This window comes from Equus asinus, chromosome 23 (genome assembly GCF_041296235.1).
Source record: "Equus asinus isolate D_3611 breed Donkey chromosome 23, EquAss-T2T_v2, whole genome shotgun sequence".
Classification (NCBI taxonomy): domain Eukaryota; kingdom Metazoa; phylum Chordata; class Mammalia; order Perissodactyla; family Equidae; genus Equus; species Equus asinus.
Window position 1 is genome coordinate 52,908,618 of NC_091812.1, and position 13,938 is coordinate 52,922,555.

At 38.5% G+C, this 13,938-nt stretch overlaps 1 protein-coding gene across 1 annotated transcript; it reads right to left on the minus strand.

The window, feature by feature from the left end:
• Positions 1-9,210: 9,210 nt before the first annotated feature.
• On the minus strand, positions 9,211-9,801 carry LOC106824704 (interferon omega-2-like). The gene has a single exon (XM_070495790.1). It carries the CDS (start codon positions 9,799-9,801, stop codon positions 9,211-9,213), a length of 591 nt encoding a protein of 196 aa, XP_070351891.1.
• Between the last annotated feature and the right edge of the window lie 4,137 nt (positions 9,802-13,938).

A 13,938-nucleotide genomic window follows, 5' to 3' on the forward strand; every position in this document is an offset into this window, starting at 1 on the left:
TGAGGATCTTGCAGATGCTGCTGGCCTGGCTGAGGTGGGTGACCTGTAACCCTTGTCTCTGGGTTCTCTGAAGACCTTCCTTTGTGCATGTGTCTTAAATAGGGCACACACAAGTTTCCATTTTCTGAACGTTTCACTTACTTTCTACTTCTGTTTTTGCTTTCCTTTATGCACTTTCTGCATTGATTTAGAGCAATGTTTCTCAACCATATTTTTTCTTCACTATTCCTTCCTGCCTCCAGAGTCTTTTTAGATGTTTTTCTAATTGAATCTCCCAAGAAAAGTTAGTAACATAGATATACGGTATACCTTTTTATGTGTTCTCTACGTATTTCTACTTTATAAATAGAAAAAGAAAGCTCAAACTTTACTCTTTCTCTTCAGTGCAAGATTAAGAATGACCTAAAATTTCAAGCTAAAAGTTAAACTTATGAGGAATGGACATTTAATTTCACTTTATAACTAAGTTCATAAAGGGAAACTTTTAATGTAATATATTTACTTATATAAATCGTAATGTATCAAATACGTATTCAAATTAAATTTTATATGAATACATAACCATAATACCAATATTATGATATACTTACAAAAATCCTTCTGAACTGCTAAAAACAATTGAAAATTCAAATTATTTTCTTAACATGTATTTTTGCATACTTTTGCTTCATATCAGAAAATAATTTTTAACTTCAGTAGCTGCTAGATACTCTGACAATATTTTTTCCTTTCAACAATTGGTGTAATTATTAATTGTTGTGTAACTTTAGTAGAATTAAATAATAAAATATAAACTACTTTCATTTAATTCTCAATGCCCACCTCATACTCAGAAGCATCAAGGTTTAAACATAAGCAACATCCACAGAAAGCCAATGTCAGCTCATCAGCAAAAATAGGCCACCTCTCACAATGTAATTTTGAGATTAAGCAAATGATAGAAGGAAAGTCTGCTAGTGAGCAATCTATTCACCATAGGTTTTATAGCACTGATCTCATATACATTTTGAGTATCTCCCATGAACTCAATGTCAATGCTTTTATACGATACACAAGAAAACCCAATTAGAAAAATGAGTACTAAGGAATAAGATTTTGCCGGACAGCATTGAGCTTTGGAGCACTACAAATCATTGTAATATTTAAAATTTGTTCACCCTCCCCCGAACTAAGTTTTGCACCCTTGGAAGCAATATCCTCAATGAAAATAGCCGATTTAGAAAACATCATTGATTTGAATCTCTCTTTGCATTTTGCATTGAATTTCAAATTTCCCAAAGAACTTTCAGAGGTTCCAATTCATGTCTATTCTTTTCAAACAAAAGTAAAACATCTCTGTCCTTAATTCAGCATTGCATAAATATTCCTTATTATCACGTGAAGAATTAACTTTCAGCTCTGATCCTGAACTCTGCTTTACTCTTTATTTTGCATAGGGAGTTAGGCTGCCTCAGCCCTGGAGATTCCTACTCTTTAAATGGTAGGTGCTATAGTCTGAAACTTTGTGTCCCCCGCAAATTTATATCTTGAAATCCTGATGCCTGATGTGATGGTATTAGGAGGTGGGCCTTTGGGAGGTGCTTAGGTCATGAAGACCCAGCCCACGTGAATGGAATTACTGCCCTATTTTTTTTTTTTTTTTAAGGCTCCACAGAGATCCCTAGCTCCTTTCAGCTTGTGAGGACACAATGAGAAGTCTGCAACCTAGAAGTGGGTCCTCACCCAACCATGCTGGAGCCATGATCTTGCACTTCTGCCTCCAGAACCGTGAGCAATAAATTTCTGTTTTGTTAAGCAGACAGTCTGTGGTATTTTGTTATAGCAGCCCTAAGTGGACTAAGAAAGTGGGTATGAGACCATCTCAGGAAAATCAGCTCATTAGTAACTGGACTCTGTCTTATTCAGTATGTTATCCTTGGCACCAGGCCTGGTGTAATCACTCAATAAATAATTTTTCCTAAAGCGGTTCCTCAGATTTTCTCTTCCTACTGGAAGGTGTTCAGGAATGACCAAATATTTTGCTTCGTCATGGCCACATTGGCTAGGATTGTAATGGACATAGCAAATATTTCCACTCTACTCTTATTGAGCATCAATAATGCCTACTGAGTTTATTGCTAAACCCACCAGGATTCTAGGTGCTTCAGGGCACTTTGGGAATTCAAACTGCAAAGATAGCACAATTATCAGCCTTTGCCGACCACTATATTAAACTCACAAATATGACTTCATCTCTAATTTGCCCTCTACTTTTTCATAATAGCAAATAACTAACCTGGTATCATATGCAAAGCTACGTATCTAAATTTAAATTCTCCCTTATTGACACAGCTCACAGCAACCAGACAATTTAACACATTACTTTTGAGGTGGGCAGCAGCCTATGTCCCTGAAATTATCAATCCAGCTTGCCTGCCCTTGTCAAGTATGGACAACATTCCAAGAATGTATGTAAACACTAAATAGATGTAATATAATTTTTCCATCACTCAGAAACCTAGGCCTCAAATCATTTGGTAATCTTTAGACGACACTGATAGAAAGTCAGCCTGTCTATATGAGGATAGAGATTCTAGAATGGATCTTTTGTTTTTAAATAGCCAAATAAATTTTACTATTCTTTATTTTTCATGATTCAATTAAGCTCTTTATTTGAGTAAAGCATTACATACTCTAAGTTCTGAAATAAGCATAGGGATTTGCATGATAGATGAGTCTTCTTTCCAAAAAACGTATGTTATGAAATTTAATAAGTTTATTAGTTTATCCAGTCAATACATTTTTACTGGATTTTGGGTTCATTCTAATCTTCACACCCTGAAATACAAGGCAATTTTGCCCAACTATTATTCTCAGTCTATTAAACCCTGGAAAGTGAGCATTTTCTCTTTGCTCACTTGAGATTGTATTGGGAACCTTTGGATAATCCCTATTTATGGGGCATTTTACTGTGCAAATTTGGTTTGCTACCCCTGAATTCCCTTCATTTTCACCTTCAGGCTAATGTCAATAAAGGGATGTGAATATGATCAAACAAGTGGACTATAAAATGTTTCTACATAGTGTTTACAACACCAGATATTTTTCTTTCTCATGTCACTTTTCCTAGAAAGTAAAAATGGTCTGCTTTGTATCCCAAAGCATGGGTACATAAAGAAAGTAAATGCATGTCAAAATGTGATAAAAGTATAAGAAGGAATCCAGAAGAAATTAGATAACATCATAAGGCAAATGAAAATGAAAACACAACATACCAAAAGTTATTCGATGCAGTAAAATTAGTGCTAACAGGAAAATTTAGAGCTATAAAAGCTTACATTAAAAAAAGAAGAAATATCTGAAATCAACAACTTAACTTTACACCTTAAGGAACTAGAAAAAGAAGAACAAACTACATTCATATTTGGCAGGTGGAAGGAAATAATAAATACTAGAGCAGAGATAAATGAAATAGAGAATAGAAAAATGATAGGAAAAATCAGTGAAACTGAAAGTTGGTGTTTTGAAAAGATCAACAAAATTGACAAACCCTTAATGATAGTAACTAAAAAAAAGAGAGAAGACTCAAATAACAAAAGTCAGAAATGAAAAAGGAGACACTACAACTGATACTACAGTAATACAAAGGAGCATAAGAGACTACTATGAACAATTATATACCAACAAATTGAAACATACAACCTACCAAGACTGAATCATGAAGAAATAAAAATCTGAAAGATTCATAACGAGCAAAGAAATGGAGTCAATAATCAAAAACCTCCTAACAAAGAAAAGCCCAGTACTAGATGGCTTCACTGGAAAATTCTACCAAGCATTTAACAAATTAACACCAATCCTTCTCAAACTCTTCCAAGAAATTGAAGACGAGAGAGCACTTCCAAACTCATTTGATGAAGCAAGCATTACCCTGATATCAAAACCAGACAAAAATACTACATAAAAAGAAAACACAGACCAATATCTCTGATGAATATTGATGCAAAAATCCACAACAAAATAGTCAAATTCAGCAACAGAGTAAAAGGATTATACACCATGACTAAGTGGGATTTATTTCTGGAATGATAAGATGTTTTAGCATAGAAAAATCAATCAATGCACTACACCACATTGACAAAATGAGAGGGAGAAAACCATGTAATCATCTCAGTTGATGCAGAAAAAGAATTTGACAAATTTCAACACTCTTTTATGACAAAAACACTCAACAAACTAGGAATAGAAGAAAATTGCCTCAACATAATAAAGACCATATATGAAAAATCCCCAGCTAACATTGTACTCAATAGGGACAAACTGAAATCTTTTCCTCTAAGATCAGAAACAAGGTGAGGATGCCACTCTCACCACTTCTATTCAATATGGTACTTGAACTCCTAGCCAGAGCAATCAGGCAAGAAAAAGAAATAAACTGCATCTAAATTGGAAAAGAAGTAAATTTGTCTCTGTTCCCAGGTGACATAATCTTATGTATGGAAAACTCTAAGATTACACACACAAACACACAGACACACACAAGTTGTTAGTACTAATAAATGAATTCAGCAAAGTTGCAGGAGACAAAATACATACAAAATCAGTTGTGTTTCTGTACACTAACAATGTACAATCAAAAAAGAAAATTAAGAAAATAATCCCATTTACAATAGCATCAAAAGGAAATAAATGCTTAGGAATATACTTAACAAAAGAGATGAAAGACTTGTACACTGAAAACTATAAAACATCGCTGAAAGATATTGAAGAGACAAATAAATGCAATGACATCCTGTTTTTCTAGGTTAGAGTTAGCATTGTTAAAATGTTCATACTACCCAAAGCAATGTACAGACTAAAGTAGCCTGAATTCACTTTTTTAGGTGGATCTTGACTGTAGTGGCAATTACCTACCCATATCCTGTGATTCTTTGGAGACTCCTCACAAAAAGTGACAAGTGATCATTTGCTTCCTATTATTCCTATTTCCGTGGGTCAGTGGGCTCCATAAGTTTTATTGCCAAAATGTGGTATTGTAATAATCGAAACGCTACTTCAGGTCAAAAACCAAGAGTTTAGATTATGAGTCTTTGATCGGCTGTTGTTGCCTGCTAATGTCTTCAGTCTTCTTTATACACTAACATGGCTATCTTCTTTCTTCTAGCTGTCACGGATGTAGCTTTTAATGACCAGCCCTGTTATCTCCTTAAATACCTCCCTGACAGCCTATAAGATACCTGTGGGCAGAGAAATCATCTTATCCAAAGTTGTTTCTTAGGCGTCTGGTCCAGTCCTTATCATTTCAGGAGCTCAACCAATATACGTGAGCAGAATAATCATGGTAATAAAAGGAGAAAGAATAACACCAACATTTATTAGATAGCTATGATTTGAGAGGACAATAGATCTTAAGATCCTTTATAAATTCTTCATGGGTCTACAAGAGACGTTATAATGGAATACTATGTGAGGTATTTTTAAAAAATTGTTTGTTTCCATGTATGTTTTCTTCAAGTTTGCATTTTTAATATTTAGAATACTAGTATGAGAATCCTGGGCCTGGTCATGAATGGAAGACTCACTCTTCACTTTTATTTCAGTGGTCCTCAGTACCTGCAAGGAGCTAACAGTTCATACTTTCCTTGTCTCCTTCAGCTAATAAGGAAACAACTTGTGATGTCTCCACACTTGTGGCTATTTTCCAACTTTAGCCTAAGCCCTGGGAGTTAACCTGAATGCTTCGTTCAAAGGATCAATGATACTGTGCACTCTAAGGAGCGACATCCACATCATCTCCCCAGCTTTAAATTGCGGAATCATATTTTGGGTCAGTATTTTTTTAAAATAAAGTGTGTGCAGCAAACACATTTGTTATGTCTTCCCCCTATGAAAGCATCAGTACAAATAGCTCAAAAACGAAGAGTGGTCTCATTCACTGAACTTGTCTCCCCTTCCATTAGTCACCCAACTGGAATCTATGTCCCAACTTCTTTGCACTTAGGCATCCCATGAGAAGAAATTCAGGCCAAGCAATGTGAGCAGAAGTGATATTGCCCTGTATGGTCCTGGGCCTTGAAAAACTCCTGTGTGATCCACCTTACTTTTTCTCCTCGCAACTGACTGAAATAGACTCAAGTATCATAGACAGATTTGGAGTCACAGGAAATATGGCAAAGTCACAAAATAGAGGGTGCCCCTGAATCACTCTTTAGAGAAGAGCCAACAGGAAGATGATGTGATCAGGAATGCCTGAATTGTACTCTTAGAAGAAGGAAAGATAAATCTCTATTACGATTGAATTACTGACAGTTTATGTTTATCTCTTTCAGGAGCAAGCATTAACTTAACCAACAGGCACAGACCTGGGAGCTTTGGCTTCAGTTGGCCGGAACGCTGGGGGGACATGGGAGAGACACTCTCACCGCCTTGGGGAGGAACTTGTGTGGCTTTAATAGGGACTAAGAAACCTCCCTTTCTGTGGCCCTGACTACTGAGGAGGGAGCTTGGCCCTGGCCTCACCAGAAACGTGTTTCTCAGGGAGCAAACACAAAACCCAACATTTTCTGCCATGTCCCCCCAAGTTTTGTGCCGTTTTTGTACTGAATCCGTTTACCGAGAATTTTCCTTATTTTAAAAAAAATCAACTAAAGCCATAGTTCATATTAGGTTTCACTTTTTGTGTTGTGCGTTCCATGGGATTTGACATAACACATAATGACACATATGCATTGTTATAGTATGATACAGAATACTTTTCTTGCCCTAAAATTTTCCTGTTCTCCACCTATTCATCCACCTTCCCAAATCTTGGCAACTGCTGATCTTCTGACTGTCTTCATAGTTTTGCCCTTTTCTAGAATGTCATATACTTGGAATCATACAGTATGTAGCCTTTCAGATTGTCATCTTTCAGTTAATAATACTCATTTAAAGTTCTTTCAAGTCTTTCTCATGGCTTGATAGCTCATTTCTTTTTAGTACTGAATAATATGTCGTCTGGTTGTACCACAGTTTGTTTATCCATTCATCTATTGAAGGACATCTTGGCTGTTTCCATGTTTTGGCAATTATAAATGAAGCTGCTATAGGCATCCCTGTAGAGGGTTTTGTGTGGATGCAAGTTTTCAACTTACTTGGGTAAATCCCAAGGAGCGCGGTTGCTGGGTTGTTATGGTAAGAGTATGTTTCGTTTTGTCAGAAACTGCCAAACTGTCTTCCAAAGTGGCTGGACCATTTTGCATTTCCACCAACAATGAATGAGAGTTCCTGTTGCTCCACATCCTCACCAGCATTTGGTGTTGTCTGTGTTCTGGATTTCAGCCATTCTAATAGATGTGTAGTGAAATCTCGTTGTTTCAATTTGCATTTCCCTGATGATATATGATGTTGAGCAACTTTTCATATGCTTATTTGCCATCTCTATATCATCTTTGGTGAAGTGTCTATTCGGATTTTTTGCCTATATTTAATTGGGTTTTTCATTTACTTATCGTTGAGTTCTAAGAGTTTTCTGTGTATTTTGGACAACAGTCCTTTATGAGAGCTGTCTTTTGCAAATATTTTCTCCTACTCTGGTTTGTCTTCTCATTCTCTTGACAGTGTCATTCACAAGCAGAAGTTTTTAATTTTAATGCGGTTCAACTCATCACTTTTTTCTTTCATGGATCGTGTCTTTGGTGTATCTAAAAAGTCATTGCCAAATCCAAAGTGAATTAGATTTTTGCTGTCTTTTTTTTAAACAAGATTAATGCTGAAGACAACTGGCTCTTGATTTCCACTGTGACAACCTCCTATGTACAGTCACTTATTCCTTCTCTTTAAAATAAAGACTGGTTCCTTCAAGTACCCCTACACAGCCAATAGGAAGTACTTGCCTCAGGAATTTCTTTTATGTTATTCTCCTAACAGATATCCTGGTCTCTCAGCTGCTGACCAAGTTGAGGAATTTCTCCAGGAGAGTCTCCTCCACTTCCCAAACAAGCTTCCCAGAATAACTTTCTATGCACAGTGCCCCTAATTCTCATTCTTACGTTTCTTTTTCACCCTGCTCTCATATGGTTTCTGTCCCATTATTTCTACTAACCCAGATCCTGCTCAGGTCACCAGCGGCGTCTGTTTTCAGGTCCACTGGGACACTTCAGTCCACACCTGCCCTGCAAGCACCACTCTGTCTTTTAAACACACTCTTCCCTTCAGTAGTCTCCCTGCTATCCGTCTCCATGTGTCCTAACTGCACTTGCCACCTGGCCTAGGGCTCATTGCAGACTCCCCTCTGCACAACCTTTAACTGTTGAGGGTCTGCAGGACTAAGTTTAGGTCCTCTTCTCATCGTCCACTCTATTATAGGTGACACATCCATCCCATGCCCTCCTGCCCAGATACACAGTAAGGAATCCCCAATTAATACCTGCACCCAGGGCATTTGTTGTTCATTCTAGACCCATATGCCCAACAGCCGACAAGACTCCTGCAGTTACATATCTCCCAGGCACCCTAGAAAGGACATCATTTTGCCCCCCAAAATTATTTTTATCTAAAGTTTCTGATGTGAAAACCTCATTCCCCTTTTCTTCTTTTTGTATTTTTTAATATAACTGAAATTTAAAAAGTTATAATCTTTTTATGTCAGTTTCCCTGTATGACTGAGAGTTTCAACAGAGAAAGTTTGTTACATTTATTCACCTGTGTTTCTTGAAGGCAATTCCACAATCTCCCACTTTGATGCTCAATTTATACATATGACATGAACTGAATGAATGAGTGGATGAATATGACCATCCATTCTTTGATTTTGTTTAGAAAACCAGGGTTTGGATTTAGGTTTTGGAGGATAAACAGACTCAGGAAGTTTTCTTTCATAAAAATTTAATGAACAAAACAAAAGGCAAATTTAATAAAATGGAAAGATCAACAAGTTTTCTAAATTTTAGTACAATAAAAAGGCAAATATCTTTTATAGGAAAGTATAAATATAAATATGGTAAGACATAAATATAAATAAATAAATATGAATAAATAAATAAATAAATAAAAGCATCAGGTCAGTCGTTTCTTAGGCACTGATGCCCTAGGACCCGAATATTTTTTACATATTCTTGCTTAATACTGCTGACAAAATATTTTCTCAAGTAAATTCAATAAAGACTGAGACTAAAGCAGAAATAAGAGCCTTTTGAAATGACCAAGGACATATGCAAGGGTGACATGACCCAGTAGTCAAGGAGAATCATTTCAAGGTGACCCCAGGTCTCCATCCTTCATTCTTAACCTTCCTTGCAGGTTTGATGATGAAGGGAAGGATCTCATGATTTCCACTCTGACAATCTCCCAGGCACAGTCACTGTATTTCTTCTCTTTCAGGTAGAGATGGATCCCCCGGAAGTACCTCTTCACGGCCAGTGTAGGGTCCACAGTTCCCAGGGCAGATTCTTCCTCTCCCATCTCCTGCTCCAAACAGGTGTCCAGGTCTTCCAGCTGCCGAAGGAGTCCAGTGCAGAGTTCGTCCAGGAGGGTCGTGTTCCAGGCAGCAGAGGAGCGCTCTGTGTGGAAGAGGTTGAAGGTCTGCTGGAGCATCTCGTGGAGGACAGACATGGCCTGGACCTTCTGGAACTGGCTGCCATCCACCATGTCCTGGGGGAACCTGAAGTCTTTTCTGTCCTTCAGACAGATTGTGGTGGAGGAGATTCTCCTCATTTGGCCCAGAAGCACGAAGTTCTTCCTGCTAACCAGGATGTGGTTGTGAGGCAGGTCACAGCCCAGAGCTCCACCAGGACCATAGCTGATCACCACCAGGGCCGTCAAGAGAGAGGGCAGGAGGGCCATGGGGAAAACGAGGGTGCTGCTGGCCTGGCTGAGCTGTGTGTCTCTGAACCTTGGACCCGAGGTTCTCTGATGACATTCTTTCCAAGCATGGCCGTTAAATAGGCAACACTGTAATTTTCATTTTCTAAACATTTCTCTGTACTTTTACTTCCTTTTTTGTTTTCATTTACATATTCTCCATGTGGTCTAAGAAGACATCATCAAACCAAGCTATTAGTTTTGCAATAAAAGTTTAATGTTCCCAGTAAACTTCAGATGTGCCAATCTGAATGGATACTCATCAATCAAATGAGAAAAGTCTTTCTTCTACAGTCAGAGTGATATAGGTATATCAATACTCACACACGCACACACACACACACGCAATCTACAATCTATCTCTCTTTTTCATATGTAAATGTTATTCTTCTATGTTGAGGACACATTTTTAGCCCAGGTCTTAGGCTTCATTTTGCCCTCCTCACTTTACATAGGAGGGCAGGCTCCCTCAGGCCTAACAGTCGTGTATTTGTTGAGGGATTTATGAGACCACCTTTGGCAGTTAAGCTCTTTAGAACCAAGGACTGCATTTAATTGACTGTTTGATTCACAGCAGAGGCTGATGATTATGAGTGAATGAGCTTCTCCAATGTGTCTCTTTCTTCTAGAATTCATTCATGCAGGTCCATGTGGTTATGCTTCCTTGGGGCCACAAGATCAGGACTAACATAGACATTGTCCTTTCTTTCTGCCATTTTCTTACTGGAGGCCTATTTTTCTTCTCAAGCTGTGCCAACATCCCCAGCAGGAATCCTGGTTCTTTTCAGGAGCAGATGGGTATGGAGATTCAAATCCAAGGTAATTTATTTTCCCAGCACCACCTCACTCACAAGGTACATATCACGTCTAGTACATATCACAGCTCCTCCACAGTGACAGAGGCCTCATCCTGAACTCTCCTGGACTCATGCCCTGAGGGTGGGCTCACCACAGCCTGAGGACGTCAGCATTTCTTTTCTGTGGAGGGGCCTGTTTCTGCATTGGCAAAATGATTACTCCTTCAAGACCCTCACCCCTTTCCCTTGCTTCTAGACTGTTTGTGTGAAGGACCCCAGTTCTCAGTGTTGACCTCCTGCTCTCCTGACCCGAGTCCCCAGGTCTCAAAAGAGTCAACAGCCCCCAGAAGCTGAGAGCAAACTTTTTACTATCTAAGGGGGTGGAGGAATTACCCAACTGTAATCATTTCACCTTTAGTAGGCACATAATTTTTATGTTGCCAAGTACAGATTTTACCATTCAACTCTCTTACTTAAACTATTGAACACTTGTTATGCTCAAAGTTTCTGAGCTGGGCACAGGGGATTCAGTGATGATGATGTCTCTCATTAGGAGCTTCTATTACAGAAACTAAAGATCTTTGATTGTTTACCAGTCAGTAGATTCCACTGGGCTTCTTTGTTCCTGTCTTTGTCTCTCTCTGAGAATGCAGGACAGTGAGGCCAGGCTGCTATATCAGGGAGAAATAACCTCTTTCTTTTACTTGTTCATGATTTTTCATTTAAAATTTTTGCACCTTCTTTTCACTCAGTGGTAATGGGCAAGATTTTTCTTGCTGCTCCTGCATTACATTCTAATTCATGATGAAGTGAGAACAACAAAGGAAGTAAAAGAAAGGCAAAGAGGCTGCAACGTGTATAATTTTCAGGATTTCAGATTTTTTGTTCCTGATTTCGACTTTCCTAGAAAGTAAAATTCAACAGTAGTTTTGTGGCAAAAAGAAAACAAATTTAAGTCTGAATGTTGTGAAAGTGAAAAAAGGGAAGAGATTTTCCGCTGATGAAATGACATATTCTAAGTTAGCACAATTCAGTTCAGCAAAGTTGGGGACCAAGGTGTGGCAGAGGGCCAGGATGAAGGCCCATGTTGAATAACTCAAAGGCAGGACAATGGCTGCTTCTGTCAGAAGCTCAAAGACCACCTCCTGGGTCAATGGCCTGCCTTCAGCTTTACAAGACCAGCCATCTGATTTTTCTTTCGTTTAATCCACTTGTGATCAGCTCTGAGGAGAGAAGGAAGAAGTCTCACCAACCAGCTCACAGAGACTGGCAACCAGAGCCCCAGTTGCTAGAACACTAACCCTCTCCGTCAGGATAGTGGGTACCAGCTCTTGCCTGAGCTCTCTACCTAGTTGATAAATCCACTCAGACAATGAAACGATTGCCTCAAAAAATTAAAAGAAAGGAAATTAGAATTCAATTAATTTAAATAGGATTAAAAGGAAGGACTTAGATGATTCCAAAAGATTATGATCTTAATTTGGATAATAGTAAACAGGATATTAAGAAATAACGGAACTTTTTGCCTGCTTACTATGGACTACCCAGTATTGTAAGTTCTTTAGAATATTAACTCAATCGTCTGAATTACCCCTTTGGATTACACTCACTGGTACAGCTGGATAAAAATATAAATCCGAAGATTTGAACTCTTCCAAACATACCAAAGATCCAAGGGCAAACTTTAGGAAGAGTCAATATAATGGCTTGTCTGGACGAGCCATTAAAGGAAGTGAGGGATAGAAATGGACACGGGGATTATGAAACAATGAGAGGACATGGCATGAAATCATAGAGACAGGACAGTGAGAAGACAAAGGATCCTGAGTTCCACTTCAAATGCCAAAAGATTCTTGTCTATCGTAGGGCAACACATGTGTGGTATGAGTCTGCTGAACTGACTTTAAGAAAAAACAGACAAAATCTCTATTAATAATTAGAAGGGAGTAGATTTTTCTGCCAATTGAAAAAAAAGTCTAAGATTTTTATGAGTGATTTCTTCAACGAAATACAGTAAAATAACTTTATTAACCCATTAAGTGCAGACTTTGGAAGCATGTTTAGTTTCAACTCTTGAGTTTTCTTGTGAGTTTAAGAATAAACAAAAAACCCCTGACAGTTTCCAGCTATATGGGCTCTGACTTTCCTCCTTCAGGACCTCACTGATTCCATGGGAGACCTCTTCAGACCAGCATGCTCTTCTCATTCCCAAGGACAACTCTGTTTCTCACCTCCAGCCCAGACAGTGCTTCCTCTTGTCTATTGAGAGAGCCCAGGAAAGAATCTCTTCTCCTCTCTGGCTTTGCAACTAATGGTTGTGATATGAGTGCTGAGGAGGCTTATGTGTGACCAAGATGGAGAAGTAATATGCCCTTCCCAGACAGAAGCAGTGGATGCTTTTAAGGGGCTACTTAGCAAGGAGAGTCCGGCTTGAGCTCCAGACTCAGCCACACTGCTTAGTATAGTTGTCTTTATTTATTTTTCAAGGCTCATCCTATTAAAAATTCATAAAATAAAAATGTAGGAATGAGGTAAACATATTATTAAAATCAGCATTAATTGATAAAATGATAAAATGATATTTTTAACGGTAATATAGGAATGTACTTTGCTAATTTGGGGGGCCCTAATCCTCAGGAAGGTTTCCAAACTCTAAGTGTACCTACTCAGTGCAGTGTGCACCAACTGGAAAGACAAGAAAGAGGATTGATCCATCAATGTCCTCTTTCCAACTGCCTAAACTAAATAAATGAATTTTCTCAAAGGTCTTTGTTGCTTTTAGAGATTGTGATCTCCCAGTATACACATTGCTAATATGTGTCCTGCTGGGAATGCTCTACCAGGCTTGTTGCTAAATGTGTTCAAATCCCTGCTGTGTCCCTTCTACTCAAGCATTGTTTCATTTTGTCTGTTTATAAAGGAGGCTGCACCATGACCCTAAATTAGGAGATTCCTTGGATTGCCTTGACCCCAGGAGTAATTTTCCCTGTGATGTGATGACTTGCTGAGTCCTAGGGAGGGAACTGAAGTTTGCAGCTGACACTGAAGGAACCTTTGCCCCTTCCAATACTCTGCAGGCTATTGTGCTATCAGTGTCACCCTCGCTGGGGACACTGCTATTGGCCATGTCTCCACGGAATGACTCTGTGTTCTCAGCATCCACTTCAATCTTCCCTCCATGTGAATCAGAATGTTCTAGACAAACACTTGACTCAATGCTGCTCATTATATTGTTCCATCTCCAGAGGACCTGCCGCTGTTCCAGTGAAAACTTTAACCTTTCTTCTCCTTCCAAGTTCTCAGGCTACTGCTGACTTTCAAC